At 37.3% G+C, this 24,180-nt stretch overlaps 1 protein-coding gene across 1 annotated transcript in view; it reads left to right on the forward strand.

Moving 5' to 3' along the window:
- Positions 1-23,397, forward strand: part of eipr1 (EARP complex and GARP complex interacting protein 1) — a 49,742-nt gene extending 26,345 nt beyond the window's left edge. Inside the window, exons 6-9 of the mRNA XM_005799125.3 lie at positions 2,252-2,388; positions 16,734-16,901; positions 19,779-19,946; positions 23,088-23,397. Of these exons, the coding sequence (XP_005799182.1) occupies positions 2,252-2,388; positions 16,734-16,901; positions 19,779-19,946; positions 23,088-23,262 (648 nt within the window). The 3' untranslated portion in view covers positions 23,263-23,397. The remainder of the gene's footprint in view (positions 1-2,251; positions 2,389-16,733; positions 16,902-19,778; positions 19,947-23,087) is intronic.
- Positions 23,398-24,180: the final 783 nt, after the last annotated feature.

The raw sequence follows: 24,180 nt of genomic DNA on the forward strand, positions 1-24,180 counted from the left end.
GCAAAGCAAAAAACTACCTCAATCACGTTAACTCGTACAAATTTAGAGGAAACTATTGATTAATGAAAATTTCCTGCAGCTCTAATCTCCACCTACTACACATCATTTATTTGAAAGACAAATGGAAATCCATTGCAGGTTTGATAAAAGGTAACTAAATCATTACTAAGCCAGGAGGAATAAAATCAGTCTCTTCAGTGCAAACATTAAACTTTTTGTCTCTTTCAAAACCAATACCAGCTCTACTCTCGAGCACAATGAAGTAGCAAAAACCTTTCAAAGTGTTTTTGAGTCTTGAATTTGGATTATAGGTCACAGAATACAGAAAACAACCCTAGCCTGAGTAAGAGCTTTTCGCAAACTGCACAGGCTTAACTTGAAAAAACCTGAAAGAATATCACTAAGAAAACACTAAAAAACTTGCTGGATGTCCTCAAGTATTCAGTTAATCAGAGTTGAGTTTCCTGCCTGGAAAGTGGAAGCTTTCAAAGGGAAGGTCTTCTAAAAAAGGTCAATGCTTCAAAAAGCGTGTTATTCAAAGTCAAGGATGTAAATATATACATAGAACAACTACAAAAGTGAAGAATCCCCCGCAAGTTTATTGAAATTGAAGAGCTGTACAGATAAACTATGAGTGAAAGATAAGCCATAGCAAAAACATAATTGAAGAGGTTCTGCTTTGAATTAGTTGTAAAATAGTTACAAAGTAAAATAGTAAAAAAAAAAGACATACATATTCTGTAACAGAAATAGTGATCATGAAGACTTCTATTTTTTCAAATAGAAGTCCTTTTTAATATAAAAAATCAGTTAACTTCATGTGTTAGTGAGCATTTTTTCCCAGTAAACATATGGTCTTATTTGCTGGTGGACCTGGTGAATTATGTGAGTAAAATAAAGTACACCGATTGCAAATCTGCTACTCATTGAGGGCGCACGGTTTCTATAGTTCTTAATTAAATCCACTTATTACTGGAAACTTTTAAAAGACCAAGGTGTCAAATAAGCTTCTGCTGGTATGACATTTTCACAATATGAAATTTGTGAGTAAAAATACCACAATATTATGTTATTAATACTAAGATTTCAACAGAAATTCATAATATGATCCAACTCATTTTATGTAATACATAAATGCAATGGTTATTTCAGTTGCTGCTAAAAAAATTCAACATTATTTTGATTATATGTACACTTTTATTGAAAATCACTCTTAAAAAATAAGTCATGTACCCAAAAGTTTCAAATAACTAGAATTTCTTATGCAAACAAAAATGCTTAATTTTACATATTTATGCTTTGTTTGACATTTTTGTCCCAATTTAAGCCAAAATACTTCTTTACAAGTTGGTTCAATCCAGCTAATGACATTTTTATAAAACTGCCTCAGCTACAAGCAGTGAGATAAAAATTGAAGTCAGTGTTAGCGAGAAGAGTATATTGCTTTAAAATCTGTTACTCGATATAGTAACAGTTAAGTTAAAAACCTTATTGGGCAAAGTATTGTCACTTTTTGTTGTTCTGATCTTGATAGAGCGATGGGGGGAGTGAAAAAAGTTACTTTTGCTGGTTAATTACTTGAGCTGTGTGGTCTGATACCTGTCCTAAAATCAGCTACCTTACAAAGGTTGATGTTTTTGATGTTCATTTTTCTAGGAAAGTATAATATCACACAAGACTAAGAAATAAAGGGATTTTTTGTATTAATATGTTCATTGTGTGTTACTCCTTACACTTCATCAGTTACTCTAAGCTTTTGTATGTCAAAAAGTATTTGGCTCAATAATAGCAACGGTATCACTCCTTTAGTTTACCTAAACGGCTAAACAGCCGACGCTCAATTTCTTGCAAGAAAAGTGTGAGGTAGTGGTCAGCAGGTGACCGATGGGGTTCTGAAGCATCTCGGCTCCTTACAGCTGGAGAAAGCTTCTGTTTCAAAGGTGTGCAATTTGAAAAGTTTTAAACTAACAATGGTATGACAGTTTTGAAACCACATACCTTGATACTATAAACAGATATTTTGCTTTTACTGGCATCGGCTAAACAATGAAATACAGCGTCCAAAAGTAAACCCTAAAATGGTTCCTTTATGAATATATTTTAATCTTGATTAAGGCCGAGAGAAAAAGCTTCTTAATGTGATTATTATTCTGACTGAATGCACTGTTCTTGCTGAACTTGTCACATGTATTTAAGTGAAACTTCTATGGATGCTCTGACAAGTTAATAAAGGTCTTCCGGCGTGCTGCAGGTTTCCAGCACTGCCACCCTCGAAGGTAAAGGTCAGCTGAAGTTCACCTCTGGAAAATGGAGCCCCCACCACAACTGCAGCCAACTCGCCACGGCAAATGACACGACCATCCGAGGCTGGGATCTTCGCACTATGAGGTGAGCTCCATCACCAGAGGCAGGTCTGAAAATGTAAAATTCCTATAAAACCTTATGCCTTACATGTATTTATTTTATTTATTTCAAATACTTCAATTGTTTATTGTTTAGAGAAAGACAAGTTGCAATATGTTATTTCAAAAATCACATGGCTTTTACAGTTTCTTTATATCAACTGTTTCACTATAAAGTTTATGGAATTTGCTCTATTTACCAAATAAAACATCAAAGTTTGACTTCGAGACCTTGATGTTGAAAATCTCACAGCATAACACTTTTAATTCCTTGCCACTCAGTGTTGAGCCATGATTTCTTACACAAGAGCTGTCTGCTATCACCTGACTTAAAGCCAGTTGGATGTTTGAGTGGGATACTTTTAAATCTGACAGAAATGAGTCATTTAAGTGTCGTGTAAGTTAAATTGTCAGAGCTTAATGGTTTCAGAAGGTATTTACATGGCTTTACAAGATGTTTCAGTGCTGCACACAGAAATGTGTTTTTAATTATACTCGTCATGCTGAGCATGTTTTAGAACAACTTTCTTTTCAAATAATTAGAATTTCTTATGCAAACAAAAGTGCTTAATTTTACTTCTATATGCTTTGTTTGACATTTTTGCCCCAATTTAAGTCAACAATCAGTAATAACTTAAGAAGTACTTTAATAATTTTTCTACATACTAGTTCAGGTTTAATCAAGATATTTTGATTGTCACTTTGTATTTTCTAAATGAAGAATGAAAGTGTGTTTCAGTTGACCTGAAGTCTATCGTAAAATTGCAAAAGATGTCCAAAAATACAATCAGTATTAAAATTACAATCTACAACGAGTTAAAAATATATACAATTGAATGTATTGGTAGGGTATTTTTTTTGCTGAAAATTCAATAAAAATATTCAAATAAAAGTATACAAAACTATCAAAGATACATAGTAAACAATTAACAGACTTGGATAAATCTATTATTTAGCTAAAATAATACATTAAGGTAGAAATGAAATCAGTGCTGTTGACCAAAACAGCAGTTTTAAAGAATTTTTTACTTTCTGCGTATTACAATGTTTAGCAGTGTTATTGACTGTGGGAAGAAAGCCTTTCTAAATGTTAGGAACTTTAAATTTCCCTGGTGTGAAAATATGACATGATCTATGGCTACCCGTTAATTGAAAAAAAAAAAATGCTCACAATTATTTTGTTCTGTCCTAAAATCATTATTATTTAAAACCATTACTCAATGAGTTTGGAAGACAAATGAGACAAATATCTGTTGTAATTTAATAACAGTACATTGCCTTGAAAAGGTTCTTCTGTCTTGACGGTTTTCATGCTGGCACCAACAGAAACTGAAACACAGTCTTGAAGATCTCTGATTAGATCATATTTATGCATTTTGTTCATTCAGTTTTAGCTCTGCTCGTCTCTGCCATCTAGTTCACTGTTTTTCTTAGCATCACATTAAGCTTGCATGATGTAAATATGTCTGTATTATTTTACAACCGCTAAACATTTTTGTTGAGATGAGATTTGGAAAGTTAACCATAAATAACTACTTTAAATTACACTAAATAAACACATCCTTTTTCATGACTGCAACAAAAGGCTTTTGGAATGAAGACATTATATTAATTTTCTTTAAAAATGGATATTTTTATATATGTCTTCGCAACTGTCTTGCTTTAAGATGATACAATGTGGAAACTTTTGTAGAGATTGAAAATATATATGAAAAGATTGTGACTGGACAGATTTTTCTAATATTCTGTAAATGCTTTTTATAGAACATTATGAGTGCACAGATTTCACTCAAGCTTATGAATGTCTTTTTGATAGTCAGGATGCTGTTAAAAAAAAAAAAAGAAGCACCCTTTGTAATTTCTAGCATGTCACACTGACAACAATCTTCTTTCGTGTGGAAGTTGTTACTAGAAAAAGATCACTTCATTGTTTAAAATTAGGTCAGAGGAAATATAAAATGCATATGAAGCTAGAAAAAAAATAGACAGCTTTAGTTTTGTGCTTTTAGTTTATCTATTTATGTGTACTATTTTATTTAAATGCATTCATATACAGTATATTGATGATCTGGTTGCATTCTCCATCAGTTTTAGGACACTTGTGTGTCTACTTGTGACGTTTTGCTTAAAATCCATTGTTCACAAGCAGAAGAAAGTGCTTTTTTTTCACCTCTACACATAATGAAGTGGGAGTGGTGGAACCGTAATGTTCCTGCTTGACATGGAGCATGTGTAGTACCACACATTAACCTTGTAACTGCAGGTTATCAGCAGCACACCTCACAACCCCTCGTTGTGTGTCTGCATTGCAAGTGTATGCTTTGTTTGTGTGCTCTGCGTTTCTTAGCTACTTGATGAGGGAGGTCAGCGTGTGTGTACGTGTGGGCTGTGCTAGAAGAATAATAATCACCTCGCTATTGATCGCCGTGATAACAGCAAAGTGCCAAAGAGATTGAGAGGGGAGCTACGTGAGGGAGTCGGGGGGGGGGGGTTGCGAGAAAGTGAGAATGTATTTACAAGATGCGTATCACAGGGCTAGATAAGATAGTTGAATCATTGATTTCACTCCACTCCCTATAACAAATTAAAGAGTTCCTGCACGCTCTGTTTGTGCTGCTTTCTCCAGCTGATTTAACCATTTTCACAAAGGGAAGGAATAGGTAAAGTGCAAAGCTTAGACCCTAGACTCATATTTGGGATTTTAAAGGACTATGAAAACATATTTTTTTTCCTATGGGACATCTTCAACCAGTAGAGGGAGTAACATCTGCTTCCACCTTTTTCTAACAGTTCAGTTATTGGAAGAAAGTGCATGCATGAAATATTAAAAATCTGATTTTAAACATATATGGACATACATAAATATTAAACTAAATACTGGATAATATAGATATATTATCATTAAGTTATTGTAGAATTTTTTTCTTTGTGTCTCAGCCAAATAAAATAGAGAACATTTGACTGGAAATGCTGTCTAATTTAACTTATTTTCCTATCATGAGCATTATCTTGAAGTTACCAGGACCAACCAATAGTGGTCTTGTGACAAAACTCCAGATGGTGTCTTCAGAAAAGTGATAACCTCTTCTCTCTAAACAGAGCATGATTTAGGTTTGGAAATTTACATTTGAATGAACCATTAAGCAGACAGAAATTAATGTGTAGCCAACAGTGCATTTAGAGAAAAAGTAAAACAAATGCATCAGGTGTCACTGAGAAACAGCAGTAACAAGCACATAGAGGATGTAATCATGAACGAGTTGAAAAACCGTTCAAAACAAATTTAACTATAGTCTTTTAAATGTAAAAATTTAAACTTTCTTCCATAATAAATCCTGAAATTAAGCAATTTAGCTGATATTGGTGGAAAATATTTGAAATTTTCCTAAAAGAAAAAAAAGTTTTGAAAAGCTAAAATCCATGAAATCCCCAAATATTTGAGTAGCTTTAGGTGATGTTTGGGTTCTGAATTAAAGGTCTGTGGTTTCTATGGTTTCCTTGCCATTTGTTTGTGAGAAAGATTAACTGATTAAATCTCTGTAGCTGTTTGACTCTTAGTCCAAGGTTTTAGACAAACACAGATTGCAACCAAGGGCACCACATTATATGTGTGTGTGTGTTCATGCATGTGCAGGGGTGCACAAGTGTGAAGTGGTTGCAAGAGTAAAGCTTGCAAGTGTGAATGAGTAGCGAGACGCGTTTGCCTGTCTGAGTGAGTGACCTGCTTGTGACAAGTGTTTGCTCTTTGCTGTAGGTACCTCCCTGTATCTCTGTGTGTGTTTGGTTTTAGCAACCTGGTTGTCAGCGTGGGAGTCGGTGTGGTTTCGTGTGTGTGTTTGGTGCCCAGTTGGCGTGGCAGCTGTACGATGGCAGGCTCTCAGCACGCTCCAATGCCTCCTCCGATGACCTTTGAGGTGTTCTTTCACACCTGCAAATGCAACAAAAAAGCAGATATAGGAGAACACACACACCCCTACAGTTGGACACACTCCGACCTGTGGCTTGTCACTGATTTTGCTAGCCCAAATCTGGCTGCCATGTTCAGTAACAGGCACAGCGAGTGCAGCCCAGGAGTATGAGATGCCTTATCTAAGTTATCTAACACCCTGGAGAGGAACAGACTGTCTCCCAGTCACACAAAAAAACAAAGATAACACTTCTTATAAAACATATATAGATCCTGTTCTACTTTGTACTGATGTAATATGCAACATTATGTAAATTATGAACTACTCTGCTCCAATACTGGGGACAGAAAGTGGTGTTTAATAGAAAGCCGTGACACATTTTCACTTCTGCATGATGCCTCAGTGTACTCTGGCTGTTACATTATTCAGGGGACTGCTCCCAGTTGTAAAGAGCTGCAGTTTAGACTTTTTTTCTGTTTTTTATGCGGTTTTTAGACATTATACTGGCATTTCATTAATAAAAGTTCCTTTGATATGTTCAAATTTTGATGTCACAAGTTACATATTTTTTGTAACCAAACAAATAATTAAAAAGTAAAAAAAAAATCAGTGTTGAAAATCTACCCATCTTGTGACTGAAGTTTTACATTAAACTAGGTATTATGAAGCTTGCATCATGATAAATGAATTTGATCTCAAATTTCTTTCTACATTCAAACTTTGTCTGCCACTACATTTTTGTTATCTTAAATGTGTGCAGAAATTACAGGGACAGTGTTATGTAAAATTGACTTTTCCATAATGTTATGTTCTCTTATAAAAAAAAAATACCTGGAGTGCGTCTTTGATCTGTTCATGGATGTAATAATGGCCTTTTAGCAGCTTTTTATCTAACATTTTTAATGGTAAATAAATTTATAGTTGTACAATTAATTCTTGTCTGATTTGATGAGGATCCTCCTCTATAACCTACAGTCCTGAGAGTATCCACAAATGGGGCGATTTCTACTTTCTCTCTTACTTATTTTTTCAGAAATGTAAATTGTCTCAATGGAGAGAAGTTTGGAAAATAAATTGAGCATATAAGTATTAATAATAGATTTCTTTGTCTTTCTGTGCTTGTGCAACAGACAGAGAAGTTTGTAGCTGGCGTGCTATTTCACCGCATTTTCCCGAGCTCCCTTTTAGACCCCAAGTTTGCAGTGAGGGGATGAAGCAGTCGCACAGACACACTGAGCTGTGTAATGGCTGTCAAGCCTGCAGCCTTGCCATGCACTGCAGCCCGATGCATACTGAATAGCATAGCAATGTTGCAGAGAAGTATGGATTTTACTCTTGTCCTCTGCTGTGCATTTGTGTGTGTAAAGAGACTGTAAGCCTATCGAGCAGAAAAGAGGCTGAAATGATTGATGGATATGCTGTTGGTCCCTCACAGCCCAGGCTAAACGCCAGCTTTCTGTTGGTGGAAAGACAAGGAGGCGACGTTAAAACTCCAGACAGAAAACACTGTCTACTGTCTTTTGTGATATTCAACCAAACTTCCTTTTAAAAATCTCGTATATCAAAATTTAAACCAGGTCATTATGCTGAAGACATAAGCTGTTTTGTTTAGAACTGTAGATTTCCATATGCCACTGTTGATTTGAGGGCGACCTTTTGAACCCAGCTGATGTCAAGCTGATCATCTGTGACCTTTTCATGTCCCTGCTCCCTTTCAGAAGACACAGCACCATACTGCTTCTCTCAGAGCAGTGTGGTCAAGACTTCATTTAGTACCTTAAAATAACTAAATGAAATTAAAGTAAAATGGATTTATAAACACAACATTGCTGTGTTGTATTTTCTATGCTTATTTTCCTACTGTTATGGCTAAGTGGAATATTTTAAAATAGTTTATTCTTGATTAAACGAAAAATAGGGATTATTTGTTTTGTAAACAGCAGCAGTTTTTTTCTTGCTGTTTGTACGTTAACATTTCCGTCATTTTTTTAAAGAACAAAAACTAAAAAACATCTTTTAAAGCAGCCATATGTCATTTTGTGCCAGAAAGCAGGACTTCCACATGATTCAGGTAACCATCTGCATATTGAACTATGAAGATGTGCACATGGTTGATGCTGTTTTTGGGGCACCTCTGTCAAAATTTCCCCTCATTTTAAATTATAAATGCGGTTGTATTTTTTTTTAGCTGTATTTCATATTATAATGTTATTCCTTCATCAGAAACATACTTGGAGTGTTGCTTTGATTTTTTCATTCATGTTTGAGAAATCCTTGAATCTCCCATGGCAACCATTCGGGTGGTGCCTAAACACTTGCTCATGCTAAGCTCCCTACAGACTAGTGGCAGCAGCAATGAACAAACACCCAGTCTACTGAGCTTCTCATGCAAACTATTTTTCAGTCCAACACTCCTAAGAACAATTGCAAACGACGAAAAGGGAAACATATTATTGCAATGATGTGATGCATATTATCACATCATATGCATCACACTCTGCTTCTTCCGGCAGTGTCGGAAAAAGCACTCTGTCTTTGGCCCAATTTCTGTCTGCCTTTAAGACTGCCTTTTTGCCTAATCTGTGAACATTCATAAACTCCAGTCCAGTAAGTGGCCATAATGTTCCTTGTGGGATAGTTTATTTGACTGGGAATGTTTGTCACCATGCCTTCTTGCAGCCTGAATGTCAAATCACTAGAGGATGCAATATTATTATATACTCTATCACTTTGGTTGTCTAATAAGAAATTTACTAAAAATTAAATGGTGGTTGTTGTTTATTGGTGGCTAATTTGAAAGTGATGACATATATGACCAGACACGCACAATAATAAATATTAACATGATGTGGTTTGATGAATCCAAAATGGATTTGGATCCATTTTGAGTCCAATGTAGCCAATTTCATTCAAAACTGCTGGTGTAAACGGAGGAAAAAATAATGATTGAAAGCTCAATATGTCCATGTGCACTGTGATTACTGTTTCCATGGATACCTTACCACATGTCATACTGATTCCACAAAGTTACATGAGAGGCAGAGCCGCCCACAACACACCTCAAAGCATCCCTCTGTTCCAGTTTCAAACTGGTTAGTCTTCATAAAAAATTTTAAAAGTAAAATAAATCACAAGCAGAACTGAGCTTGTACTTTTTTTCTCCTTTATCTAACTAGTTAATGATCGTCTGTTGTTGTCCTTGAAAGGAAAACAAACGCCTGCAGTACTGTGAGATAATTAGCCAGACACAAGATTTGCCGATTGCGGCAGGTAACCTTACAGTTAATCCAAAAGGCTTAAAGAAACACCGCCTACTAAGCATTTTGCATACAGATATTCTAAATCAAAGACCATACATGGTGGCAAAGATGGTTTAGATTGTCTTGGAAATTTACGGTGATTAATTTTTCAGAAAACCTTACTCTAAGTACTTGTAAAGTACTGTACAATGATTTTGAGCTGTCCCCAATTTATTTATCTTTGTTTTGAAGCAGCCAGACTTTGTTTTTGTAATTCTCTCAAGTGGATCAGATTCTGTGGGTATTCTGGAAATCATGGAGACCAAATGCAACAGCAGACAAGTCAGTGTATCCAAGAGCAGCCCCCTCCCTCCTGACTCCCTCAATCAGCTCTTACTAGCCAGCGGCGGACGTGCTGTGGTGGCACAGGGGGTTAGCACGCCCCACGTTTGGAGGCCTTAGTCCTCGACGCGGACGTCGCAGGTTCGACTCCTGGTCCCGACGACCTTTGCCGCATGTCTTCCCCCCTCTCCTCACCCTCCTTCCTGTCTGCCTACTGTTGAAAAATACGAGCCACTAGCGCCTCAAAAACTCCTTGGAAAAAAAAAAATTAGCAAATACCTGGTGGAACCGTGCATCTACTGAGCCTATTATACAAGCTACTTAGGAGCTGAGGAACTCATAATACTGCTTCATTAACGGAAAAGCTATCAGTCAAATACTCAACAAATGTTGCCTTTATGAAAGAGTAACAAGAACAAAGCCATTGTTTAAAAACAATGGCTTTGTTCCGTACAAAGCCTTATTTTCAGGACTAAGCTAACAACTGAAGTAAATGAGATCAAAAATATACATTTTGGCCTACAGAAAACAAATATTTAAACACCATCAATCTTGAGAACACTCTGTGGTTAACCACAGTGGTCTCAGTATCATGATGTGGGAATGCATTTGACAAATTAAGGACAGGGAAAATTGATATGTTGAGATGTTGCTACATCTATGGCAGCTGTAAGAAAGCATAGAGGCTTCAAAAGACAAATGTTTATCTTCATTATGTTCTAGTTGAAACACTGAGTTGCTTGAAATTAAAGCTAGAGCTTGTTTACAGTTGCCTTTAATTGACATATTTGATGTATATTGATGGTTTTTATGACATTTGACAAAATTTAATGTTTATTGTTTGTTTCACGATTGGCGATTGTATGATGCTTTTATGATGTAAAGCACTTTGAATTGCCTTGTTGCTGAAATATGCCATGCATGACTTGACCCTAAACATATAGCCATTTCTGCGATGGAATGGTTAAATTGAGGTTAACTCATGCATTAGTATGGCTGAGTTAATGTCCAGGTGTAATACTAAAACTGAGAATTTGTGGCAATACTTGAAAATTGATTATGCTCTGGATCCAATTTGGCTGAGCCTAAAACTGGGTAAATATGTGTCTCTATGGGCAACGTTTAATAAAAAGGTGCAGGTGTAGCTCTAGCTCGTGTAAGTCTGTCTCATGAAATCACAATATTAAGTGATTTGGTGAAGAAGCCAAAGAAAACATTGCTCTCTACATAGTAAGGTTACAGGAACCGAATTGAAAATGAGTGAAAAATTAGTCACGTTCCAAAAAAAGTTCATTTTCTGTGTGATCTGTCATTAAAAACATGGCCAGTGATGACCAAGTTTAGATTCTTGTTCATAAAATTTAATAAAATGAGTAGCAATCTAGGACTTTTTTACAGCATATTCTGTTTGATATATTGATATCTCTCTTTAATGGGCAGACTCTCCCTATCTTGCCTTCCCTCCTTCAACCTGTTTTTACATCCATCTTTCACTGCTGGCTCCATCTCAAAGCCAGGCTTTAATTTTGATCAGCGATGAAATGATTGCCCACCTCTTTCAATTCTTCTTTTCTCATGCTCCCCACCCCCCATAGTTGTCATAGAAACAGAGGAGTGTGTGTGTGTGAGAGAGAGAAAGAGAGTGAGAGATTTTGTGTGCTACCACAAGCATCTGTGTTCCAGTCGATTCCCTCAGTGGAGAGATTTATCACCCAGACTAAGTTAGGAGGTTGTGTGTGATGGCCAAATGTGTGCTTCCCTGTCTGCCTTTGTAGTTTCCTGTGTGCACACCTTTATCATCTTCTCTATTTACACACAGGAACAGTATGCGAGGATGTGTGTTTTCCCTATTTTATATATATATTTTTATCTGCTTGCGCCCAACAGTGTGTGTAATAGGTCCCCTGTCCCCTCATCAGTCCCCCATCACACACTCTCTAGCTGGCTGGATGACTTTAGATTGAGTGTTTGGTGGCTTAGGCCGACCACAACTCTAATCCTCTGCACTCAAACAAACGTAAACACACACTGGCACACATATATAAGGTCCCAGGTCTCTCCACTATTAGCCAGGGCCAAGGGAGTTTATGCGTGTTTCTGAATGACTGTGTGAGCGTGCATGTTTGGAGGGGGATTGCTCAGAGACACAAGAAGGGGGAACGAGCGAAACTAACCCAATTTCCTGCTCCATTTCCTTTTCACGCGGCGGCTGCGTCCCATTCCACAGCGGGCCGGGCTGAACACCAGCCACCCTACAGCCCGAGGTCACGCCTTTTACCTCTGAGCCACACGCCAGAGAGTAGGGGTGGGGGTTGGGGGCTCAGTTTAAATAAATCATGGGGCCCCAGCTCAAAATTACACAGGAAATTGCTATTTTGAGTGAAATTGAAGTTCACTAAAAGTTTCAAGTCGACTCAGATCAGAATGCTGCTATTTGATAGAAGCAACTTTGAAATATTTATATGTCCCGTCTTTTTTCTTATCAATGCGAATTCCATCCTTAAGAACATGTAAAGTAATATACTTGCTGTAGTTAAGATTTGATGTGCTAAATCATGGGCAGAATTTATTTATTTATGTTTTTACTTTTGGGGTGAAAGTAAGTAGTAAAAATTTAACTTGAGCACTGCTGTTGATTGATTGATTGATTGATTGATTGATTTATTTATTTCATTTCATTTTCTAAGAGCATTGATTGATTGAGAGGTGGGACATTTTGCAGTTCTCTAAACAAATGCCCCTTTGTGATACAGGCCCATGCAAGTAAAACAGGACCGTAGTAAGGAATAGTCTACAAGCAGGTTGTGTCCAGTTCAACATGATCCTTTAAGGTTCAATCACAGCAGATTTAAAATCTGTGAAAAAGCACTCAGCCGTTTGTGTATAAAAAAATACTTTCTTTACAAATACATTCAACACAATTCTGGCAATTGTCTACTGTTGCTGAGAAGGAATGCAGTGAGTCTATTCCAACTCAGTCAATATTTTAAATGCCGTTGTCAAGTACTGATATTATTTTTGAACAATATTCTGGCCCTCAGAGTTTTTCATCAAAGGGACGTTACAGTTACCTAGGGACAAACGCATCACCTAAGCAACCAAGAAATTAAAGCATGCCCTTATTACCTTTGCTGAAGCTAAGCAAGTAGCAAATTGGTACAAGACAAACTGGTGTAATTAACATCAGATCATATATGTATAAATGGATAAGGTGAATTTTGATAGAAAATATCAGATAAAAGCAGAATAAGGAGGGCAGCGATCAGCCTTTAACTGTGGAATGTAATGAGAAATGGCAAATGACAATAATTTGGCAAGTTGGTGGAGCTAGATTAACAAAACTATTCTAGCCAGTCTTGAATTTGTGAAGTGGAAGTTGATCACACTAGAAAGGTACCGGAAAGCTGAAGGTAATACCTCCCAATTTGAGCAATATTTTTCCCTGAAAATATAGCTCAAGACAAGTAGAGTGAAAATCTTTAGATTCTACTGTCAGCATGCTCAGTGTCACTAATTTTATATGCAAACCAGCCGGTGTGTGCAACATAATTTTTTGTTGTTGTATATGTGATACAAACTGATCAAGTTTTCATTAATTCCCCAACTGATTTGTAGTTTGTAGATGCTTTTTCAAGGCTCTGTACATACTATAACTCATATGTGACTTTAGTTTTACATTGGTTCATGGTCTTTGTTATCTCCCGAAGCTTTTTTTTTTTCAGAACAGCAGAAGAAAGCAAGAACAGCAAAAACTGTTGGTCAGAGAAAAGAACAAACTGCGAGTTAATTAGATCTGGAACTCTGCCTTCACCATAAAGGCAGCGTGAGTGTGTAGAAAAATCGCTGCTTGTTTTCTTTAACACCATTTCCTCTGCAGGCTAGCCTTGAACAGCAAAGCTCTGCATGGTTTTGCTCGGCAGAGTGGAAAGCCTCAGTGTTATGGCCCAGTTGGGTGCCAGCAGTCGCTAGCCAGCAAGCTAGTCACCCTGCTGATTGCGTTAGGCAATTAACATGCTAATTAAAAATCTCATTAAAATAAGGGAGGTATAAGAGAATGACCTGAGGCAGGCCGCTGGGCTTCATTTAGGTCAGGAAGACTCAGGGGTTTTCAGGGACTGTGTGTATTTAAATATGAGTGTGTTCATGCTGGCTGTGCTCCTGGACCATTGCTTCACTGTTTGCCTGTTAGATAAAAAACGTCAGATAACAAGGAAAACTCAACTGGAAGCACACGTTATTCTTTGGGCTTAGAGAGAGATCATGTCTGGAACTTAGGCTGTTCAAAAGACTGTAGATCAGATTCATACTGATAAGAATTTGACAAAAGAGCCTTATGTCTTTTTTTCCCCTTTCTTTAGAAATACTTCTGAACACAATGTGTGGCTGAGCTGCTTAGTATTTTATTGGTGTCTGAACACCAGACATTAGGGTTGCTATTAATTACACCTTTTTGTGGGGGTTACATTTATTGCCTTATTATTTTTTCATTATTTACTATTTATTTATTTATTTTATTTTGGAAAAATAAAAAACTTTCTCAGTTTTGAACCCCACAAAATAAAGTGATAAAGTTTTGCATTTGAGGTATAAAGTGTAGAAAATGCCCCCTCCAATCTAAATATATTTATACATTTACAAATAAAGTTTTCAGAATTTTGGATATTATTATTATTGTGTACTTACTATGCATTATTTAAGAATTTTTATTGTCTGAATTTTATCTTTTTAGCTGTTAAATTATCTATGCAATGAAATCGGAATAAAACAAGAAGAAGGAAGATTAGTCTTCAGGTTAACATAGACAGGCCGCATAGTAGTCAAACATACACCAAAATCCAAAAACAAAGCAGAGAGACAACTTCTAATACCAGAGTACATTTAAAAGCTTAAAAACACCTTACAGCTCTTTATTCCTGGCTCGTCAGCAGTCCCCATGTTTGTCTCTGCAGCTTTTGATGGATGGTACTTTGCTGCCATCCATTACAGAGTGCCAAACCTCCATTTACTGTCGCCGAACTTCAAAACTTTAGAGCATTTTTAAAAGCTGCAATGATTTTAATTATGCAGACAGGAGATGCTCTGCATATGTACAGATCTTTGCAGAAACACTGTTGTGACTTTTTTCACAATGAGAAGAAAATTAACAGATGAAATCATAAAAATGACATGGTTAATAAAGAAATTGATGTAAACAGATTTTTATACACAAATCTACAGATAATGTCAGCAAATCCCAGCCACCTTATATGCCATTCATCTTCATCGGAGTAGGTCATATAAACTTCTAATCCCATTTCATAAAAAGTTTGGATCTGTTGGGAAATTCAAAGTAATATGCAGTCCAAGTCACTTTCAGTTTTATTAAAGTTAAATTCAGGGGAGATTGTGTTTTGCCTCATTAGATCCATTTAATTTATTGTAAATCCAATTTAGCATTTTGCATTATTTATTACATAAAAACAAAACCAAAATTGTAAAGGTTCTGTATAAAAACTAATTTCATGATTCAAATGGGTTTTAGAATCACTTTTAACTAGAGTCAATGCACAGCTTCAGTTATTACAACTAAAAACCAGCGATCAGGCCGGAAACCTAGGAGTAGTGATGGACTCTGACCTGAACCTCCAGAGCCACATAAAGACAGTTACAAAGTCGGCCTTCTATCACCTGAAGAACATTTCCAGGATTAAAGGACTAATGTCTCAGCCAGATCTAGAGAAACTCATCCATGCGTTCATCTTCAGTCATATTGATTATTGCAACAGTGTCTCCACAGGTATGTCCAATAAATCAATCAAACAGCTGCAGCTGATCCAGAATGCTGCTGCTTGTGTTCTCACTAAAACCAGGAAGATAGAGCACATAACACCAGTTTTAAAGTCCCTACACTGGCTCTCTGTAGCTCAAAGAATAGACTTTAAAATACTGTTGTTAGTTTATAAATCACAGAACCGCTTAGCACCACAATACATTAAAGATCTGCTGTTATTGTATCAACCTTCCAGACCTCTCAGGTCTTCTGGTTCTGATCTGCTCTGCATCCCCAGAACCAGAACCAAACGAGGAGAAGCAGCTTTCAGCATCTATGCACCACAAATTTGGAACAAACAAAACTCCCTTAGATCAATGTAAAATAATTGTTTTACAACTGTGACTCCAAATTATTACAACACCACCACCAGGCTTGACTGCTAGTATGAAGCGTTTGTGTTGATTTGCACTTTTTGGTGTCCACCACACATGGTGGTGTACATTAAAGCCAAGCATCTCCACTTTGGTCTCTTCTGTTTTCTCCAATAGTCCTGTGGTTAATAAAAAAAAAACTTTTATCAGTGCAGATTTTAAGATTAATAGTCATTCATATGCACTTGTTGCAGCTCTTGAAACAAACAGCGTACTTAGAGATGCAATGGAAGATGAGAGAGCCAAATACATAGTAGAATATTCAGAGAAAGAATATCTGAGAAACTTACAGGGAGATAACAGTAGGACTCGGAGAGATAAATAGAACCCCATTAAGCAGAACATCTTTTCCTTATCATGTCACTCTGTCAGCTTCACTGTGTCTGAAACTCAAGGCTGTTCACTTATGAGACTTGCCTTCATCATTTACCTCTGCCCAGCGTCAGCTTCATTTTTGTGTCTGGCCTTCACTGAACAGACAGACACAGAAAAGCTTTGATTAACCTAAGGAATGCTTTCACTTGTTTGTTGTTCGTTTATATCGTCTTCTCTCTCTGTGCCAGTTCCGCTTTGTGCTTCACTTCTTCATCTTTTTTTTCATGCCTTGCATCTTCTGCCTCAATTCTAATCACTTCTTTTTTTGATCTTCTTTTATCCAGTCAGATCTACTGCATAGAAAATGCCCATGGTCAGCTGGTGCGTGACCTGGACTTCAATCCCAACCGGCAGTACTACCTGGCCAGTTGCGGAGACGACTGCAAGGTCAAGTTCTGGGACGTCCGTAATGTCCAAGAGCCTGTGAAAGTCTTGGAGGAGCACTCACACTGGTGGGTAGACCACAAGTGGAAATCCTTGGAGGTCCTTGAAAGGGAGATAATTAATTCCCATATTGGTCGAAAGTTGCTTTGTAAGTCAACGATGCACACAGGCAAATTCATTACCTTTTTAAATTAAGAGTTGGAATTTAACTGTATATGCTCTGATCTTTAGTATTCTTATATAAATTATTATGGATGTTTTTCATCTATGTTGTCTTTTCTTGACAAGAGATTCAGAGTCTTGCAGAAACATTGTATCCTTAATGGAGGTGTATTTCACTTTCAGCGGCATTCCTTAAAGTGGGGTGCAGGTCAGTTTTCCATTGCTATTTCTATACATTTTAAGGAAATTGGGTTTTATGACCACAATAAATATCTACAAGCAGGAGCTCATTTAGTTGTTTTGGCTTGATCATGGGTTCTAATGGATCATATTTTATCAGAGTAAACTGACCCATACTGAATTGGAACAAAAATAAATGGATATGGTACTATCAGTATTAAAAATGATACACATTAAAATGATATGTTAAACCTGAGCGTTTTTATATGCGTTTATCTTTATAATTCAGAATAATTCCTTACGACAAAGAAAAATAAACTGATATGCAATGGTTTAGGTGCAATCTACTTACCCCTAAGAAATGAAGTTCAACTCATTTTATTTCTGTAGCAACAACATAAAGAAAATGAACAAGTTATTTTAATTCAGTCACACATGCATTCCAATTGATCCTGGTTATCAAAAGGTACACTTATATCAGTTCATTATTCAAATTAGTTTAAGAAGTTTTCTATCTAAGGAAACCCAGCAGATTGCATCAAGTCATTGACTTGCAGCATTTACTCCTCCTGGATGGACATGTATTGAAAACAGACAGTCTCTTGCTTGTGCTGTTTACACCAATCCCACATTTTGAGAATACATGTAGTGACAGTGGAGACAAAAATAAAACGCCCCCTTAATAAGAAGAAACCTCCAGCATAACCTGGCTCAGTACAAGCGGCCATCTGCTACGACCGACTGGGAGTTTGAGAAGACAGAGCAGAATGCACAAAAAAGAAACAGGAGAACTGATTAAGGAGTACTTTATATGTTATTAAAAAAAGCAAAAAGTTAATAGCAAAATAGAGAGAATGCTTAGTTGGTGGCATTATTTCAGCCGGCGCTGCCCTCCAGGAAGGTATCACAGCCAAACAGAACACCAGGTGTAGCTTCTATGGAGAGGAAACCAGCTGCCGTCATTCTGTGCTCACCTTGTGATTCAGTTCATAAAAATGTAACTAAAACAGGGTTTCTTTTTATGTGTTGTTCTCGGCCATCTTTTTTTTTTTAAATAAAGTTTACAAAATATTCACTTTAAAATTGCATTCATTCCTAAAGCAAATAGCGATTAATCTTCGGGTAAATGTAACATTTTGATTTGGGAAACAGTGACTGCATAAGAAGCAGAAGTAAGATCGACAGTGTGGAGGACAGATACTCAGGCATGTTGAGCAAAGCACACCCACAATAGCAATAAATAAGATAACTCATTTGCTGGACTTGTGATTGGTTTCCTGTTACATTAATTGCTTTATCTCATAACTAATGAAATACCCTGACTTCTCTTGATGTAATAAAAGGCAGTAATAAACTCATTACTAATTAAATCCACTGCCAGTCCTTTGGTTATTGAGGAGTGGAGGTGAGTCGAGCCCCGGGTTGTCTTCTACTGAGGCTTCAGGCGTCGCTCTAAGCTGAACAGCCGACTGCAGATGTGTCGGTGTAGGAGACACGCTCCGTCTCTTCTGTGAGCTGAATAGATGATCAGCATGAGCCAAACTGGGATCCAGCTGCAGCGCACACACCCACACACCCCAACAGCGGAGCAGCCACACACTTTGTCGACGTGCACACACCCGCACAGGAGCAGACGTTATCTCTGAAAGAGAGGCAGGCTCGGCAAACATATCCATAACTGTAGATTGCAGCAGATGGGATGTCTTCTGATGGGAGATAGGTGACGTGTGTGTGTGTTCACTATCATCTAATCTGTGTTTTTGCAGAGCTCTCTTTTTATCTGTGTGGCCACATGCGTTTGTGTGCCTTCCCTCCCCACATTTCTATAAAGCACATTCTCATTTGTATTCGCCTGTATGAGCACCCATCTTCTTCTGTGCGCTGCGTTTATGTGTGGGTGTTTGTCGTGCGCGCTCATTTGTCGGAGCGCAGCCAGGATATGGCCTCGGGGCTGCTGGGGGTATTAGGGACTATTTTTTAGCAGGGAAGCGGATTAGCAGAGCGCAGGGAACGGCGTGGCCGAGGCTGATTTTTCTGTCAACAGCCTCGGTTATCCCTCAATCCCTCCCTGTGAGGGAACTGGGACCGCACTCTGAGCTGCGCCTCGGGCTCACAAAGGCACACAAACACACAAAGATCGAGTGCACAAAAAAAGAGGAAAAAAGGGAAGCAACTAAGGGAACGAAGGGACAAAATGGAGAGAGTTATGGAAGGGAGATGAGGAAATTGAGAAAGAAATAAAGTAAGGATTATGGAGTTTTTCATTATGATCATCAGAACATGTGAACTGAGCTCAAATATAGACTGCAGGCTTCCAAATCCTTATTACTGGCATCTAAATACTCAAACAGAGCTATTTTAACGCCTGCGTGAGAGCACTAAATTTTCTGCATGATGTGTGTGGGTGGCTGAGAGTGTGCATGTGCGGTCTGCTCATACATACCGTCAACAAACTATCTCAGCATCCAGAGCTTGCTGCGGGGCTCTTCACCCACACACGGCTTTCTTCACAATCATTTTCGTCATATGCATAAATGTAAAAAGAAAAAGTGCTCCCCACATTGCGGCGCCGTCTAACTCTGAATGAATAATGTGTGTCCCAGGGTGTGGAGCGTCCGCTACAACCACAGCCACGACCAGCTGGTGTTGACAGCCAGCAGCGACAGCCGTCTCATCCTCTCCAATATGGTGTCCATCTCCTCTGAGCCATTCGGACACTTGGTGGACGATGAGGAGCTCAGCGAGGGGGAGGACAACCACCAGGAGGACAAGTAAGAACAATTCTGGGAGTTTTAACAACTCATTAGCAGCGGCACCTTTCCTGAGCAGCCTGGTTTATGCTGGTGGTTGGTGGGTTTTTAGAAGGAAGGAACATGGGATTTTATTTTTAATAAGAAGCTTATTAAAGTAAACTTAAGTAACAGAAATGAAAGAAATTGAGTGACATCAATGAATTAATAACATCTGACACTCAAAATGAGCCTTTTTGAAGGAAGCCGTAACCTTTCCTTTATTGGTAGACTTGTTGATGTGCTGGGCACCATTATCAGATTAAAAGCTGATGAAATCAAATTATATTTAAGCAGTCAGCAAATACCATCATTTTTACATTTCCTTTTTAGTTCTATTCAGTATTGTAGCTCACAATGGTTATATTAATATGAATTTCCAAGACCAAGAAATATGTAAAAATGGATGAAAGGAAAAGAAGGAGCAGAGGAATGCTACCAAATTTATGAGATTATTTTCATAATGCCATATTTGTGCATCACTTTGTAGCATAGATATAGACAAAGATAATTATAGTTAAGTCTCCAGCTAGAAGTCAAGTTTATGAAACAAAAATAAAAAATTATATTGTATCCAGATAGGAGGAACGTAGTGAAAATAAGTTTCTTTGAGACTTAAACCGGCACCCTACTGAGTGATTTTAAATGCACTTTGTGTTGAACCTGTGATTCACCAGAGTATCAGCAGACTACTTACGACAAAATAGTTTGAACCGCTTAAACTATCTAAGTATTCTAGTAGATGTTGCAGTTTGTGCTCTGGTTCTGACTGGCATTATTTCTTTGATGCCTGAAGCGATTGGTCTTCCTATATTTTTCTGACAACCGTTTTATTAGAATGCTTACTCATGTGATCCAGAATCATCTAGTAGATTGTAGCCACAGCTGTAGAAGTATAACAGATGTTGCAAGGCTCTGGTCAATCTCCAGGTCTCAACTTGATCAAAATGCTGATCTGGAGCTTTGGGGGGGGGTAACTAAGAGGAACCCCACAATTTCCTCTACATTGTGAAAGGCAGATAGTCATGTCAAATATAAAAGCACAAAAAGATGTGCTTTTACAAGTCACTGAAATCATCCGGTGTACTAAGTTTCTTTCTCAGTTTTTTTTTTTTTGGCTTGTTTGTCTTAAGCTAACAGTTGTTTTTTGTGGGGTTTTTTTCTTTCTGGTTGGTTTCCTTAATTCTCATGAGGACACCGAGGTCCTCATGGACCTATTGGGTAACAAGTGAACATTTTGGGGCTGACAATCGAGAGGTTTAACCTTTTGGGTCTGATCTGCTTTAATCCTTCCCAAAGGGTAGAAGGGTAGTTATTGCACAGACACAAGTCTTCATCAGGATTAAGAAAAATATTTTCTCTGCTTTTCTGTCTTTAGTTGTGCAAAGGGTCTAATGAAACAAACTGAGATACTCAAGACTGTAAGGAAATATTCAGTGTATATTTGAACTTTTTCCTTTGATAATGGTCCTCCTAAGATTAAAGCTGACAGCCAGAACCCCTCTGTCTCACAACACTTTGAAACTCTCAGTGATAAAAAGGAAAATATTAAAAATGTGTTACTGTCAAAACAATTCAGGAGACTTTTTTTTTTTATCGCTGTAGAGTTAGCAGAGTTGATTTGAAAAAGTCAGGAAAATCCTCTGTAATTGTTACTGTTCACTGCTGTCCAAATTTGCTGCAGTCTAACATCCATTATGGTCCCCCTCTCAGCCATAACTACCAGCTCTTACACTCAATGGCCAACTCTCATCCACAATTATCAACTCTTCTTCCTAATTACCAGCACTCAGTTTTACTTTTAACCCTTTCTCTGTAGCTGTTGTTGACCTACTGTCCATGTGTCCTACTCAACAGTACCTTAACACAGCGTCCAATCCACCACCTGCAGCCAGAACATCTGGGATAAAGATTTTTTTTAAAGGAAAAAAAAAGAAGAATCCTTTTGTAGGATTCAGTGCGATAAGCTAATTTAAGATTTCATCACAATCAATTGTAATCAGAAAGTGTAATATCTTTTTCTTGTAAATTTTAGGTAAATCTACTTGAAGGGAGTTGCTCATTTGTAGTTGTTCTGGATATTTGACCTCATATAAAAATCACAAGAAGTCTGAAAACCAGAAGTTTGTACTCTGGTGAGAAAAGAGGGAGAAAGAGAGGACACTTAGAGAGAAATAGTGGAGAGGGGCAGGGAATTATCTTTAAAAAATAAGTATTTTCATCACTTTTATCAAAGCAAGTCCTCCTCGTTGGATAAAATGAAAAACTGCCTTGTTCCTTTTAACTTATAAAACTTTGATTTTATATACTAGCCCAAGGCTGTTTTTTTTTTATTATTATTATTACGGCTCCTTTAAACAAATTTTCAATTACAAGTTTTCACTTAAAGATTCCTAAATATGTGACCCCAGCCGTGTGATCTATGGCAGTTTGTCGGTGGTTAAACTGTGCAGCCACATTATCCCTAAAAGCTCTCAATCCCTGGTGTAACTGAGACCAAGCCCAGTATTTGTTAGGATCACTCAAGAGCTCCCACTTGTGCTCTCTCTTTCTGTTCTTTCTCACTAAATGTATACAAGTGACACATTTAAGAGCGATTTTATTTTAGGCCACCATCCAGAGGGAGCAGCTACTGTCAGAGTAAAAACGTAAATGTGTAAAATAAATCCAAATGTTTAAATCATTGTTTTCCCCTCAGGAACGCTTACAGCCCGGGGGTTTGAGGGGAATTTGAGCTGGCAGTGATACTGGATCATATTCTTGAATTGTTATTTATTGTCTCAGTATTGTAGCAGCAGCAGAAATGTGTAAGCACTCTAACACGTTATTGGTTGGCAGATTTTTTATTATATTACTCATAATTTAATACCCAAATTTAATGTTTGATAGTTCAATTTAACTTCTGAAAGTTTTGTGGAAATAAAGGGAATAAAATAAAATAGTAAATTTGCTGTTCTTCCCCTTGCTAATGGTGCTGTTGAGACTTGATTTTATGAATACCATTTAATACTCGAGACATTTTCACAAACTCAATCTACAGAATTCTACTTTGACAGATAGCAAATCATGAAGCACTCCTTTTCAGTGTCTTAGATATTTCTGTAATGTGTTTTTGTACTGCAGGAGTAAGGAGCCCCTAAAAGACAGCGTGGTGTCCACCTACGAGGAGCATGAGGACAGTGTATACGCAGCAGAGTGGTCGTCGGCTGACCCATGGCTGTTTGCATCGCTTAGCTATGATGGGCGCCTGGTCATCAACAGGGTTCCCCGAGCTCTTAAATACCGCATCCTTCTGTGAGAAAGAGAGCTACCCCACAAGTGTGACTCTAAAACTTTGTCTGATGTTCTGTAAATATCTAAGTCTGGATGTTGTAGCATTGTAACGAAGGAAATATCTTGCTAATTACCATTAAAGTAAAGTCTTTGAATCAAAGTGTGCCTAATATTTGAGCTCTTAAAGTTTTATCTGCAGACCAAAACTGTGTCCTAACACATTCCAGTTTTGCTTGCATTTCTGTTCCAATGCAACTGATTTAAAATGCCCAACAAGACGTAACATTTGAACAAAGAATTGCCTAATTTTATATATTTCAGTGTCACGTTTTTAAATACCTGAGAAATTTAATTAAAACAAACAAATACTATGCAATTTCTCAAAGTCTACCATAGAAATACCAATTACCATAAACTATTTAGGGTAATTGGAGACTTAATTTTTCCATCTCTTAGAGGACGACCTTCCTAAAGCACTACTGATGCTCGTCTTAAATTATCACAATGTACTTGGTTGATTCAAACTTACATAATGTCAGAAAAACATAATGGTTATAATTTTGCCATAACCACTGTCTGCAATAAATGTGAGAGGGAAAAAGGAGCACTTTTACATTATTTTTTCATTGTACTGAAATATGAGAAAGTTCTGGCAAATTAAACTGCTCTTAGTTTCACATTGGTTTATAATAGGCTTACAAAGAAACCACATTTTTTAGATTTGTATGTATTTATTTGGTAAAAAGAACAATGACACTCTGATAGAAAAATATAAAAAGACCAAGAATACAACCGTAAATAGATTTTGCCTAAATTATTTACAACCCCTCCATTAGAGAACATTAATTATACAAGAAAGCAAAAACAAGAAGAAAATCATCTGATTTCGGACCAATTTATTCACAAATAAGAACAAACTTGACACACATGAAGGAATTGTCGG

This window comes from Xiphophorus maculatus, chromosome 19 (assembly GCF_002775205.1).
Source record: "Xiphophorus maculatus strain JP 163 A chromosome 19, X_maculatus-5.0-male, whole genome shotgun sequence".
Lineage (NCBI taxonomy): Eukaryota > Metazoa > Chordata > Actinopteri > Cyprinodontiformes > Poeciliidae > Xiphophorus > Xiphophorus maculatus.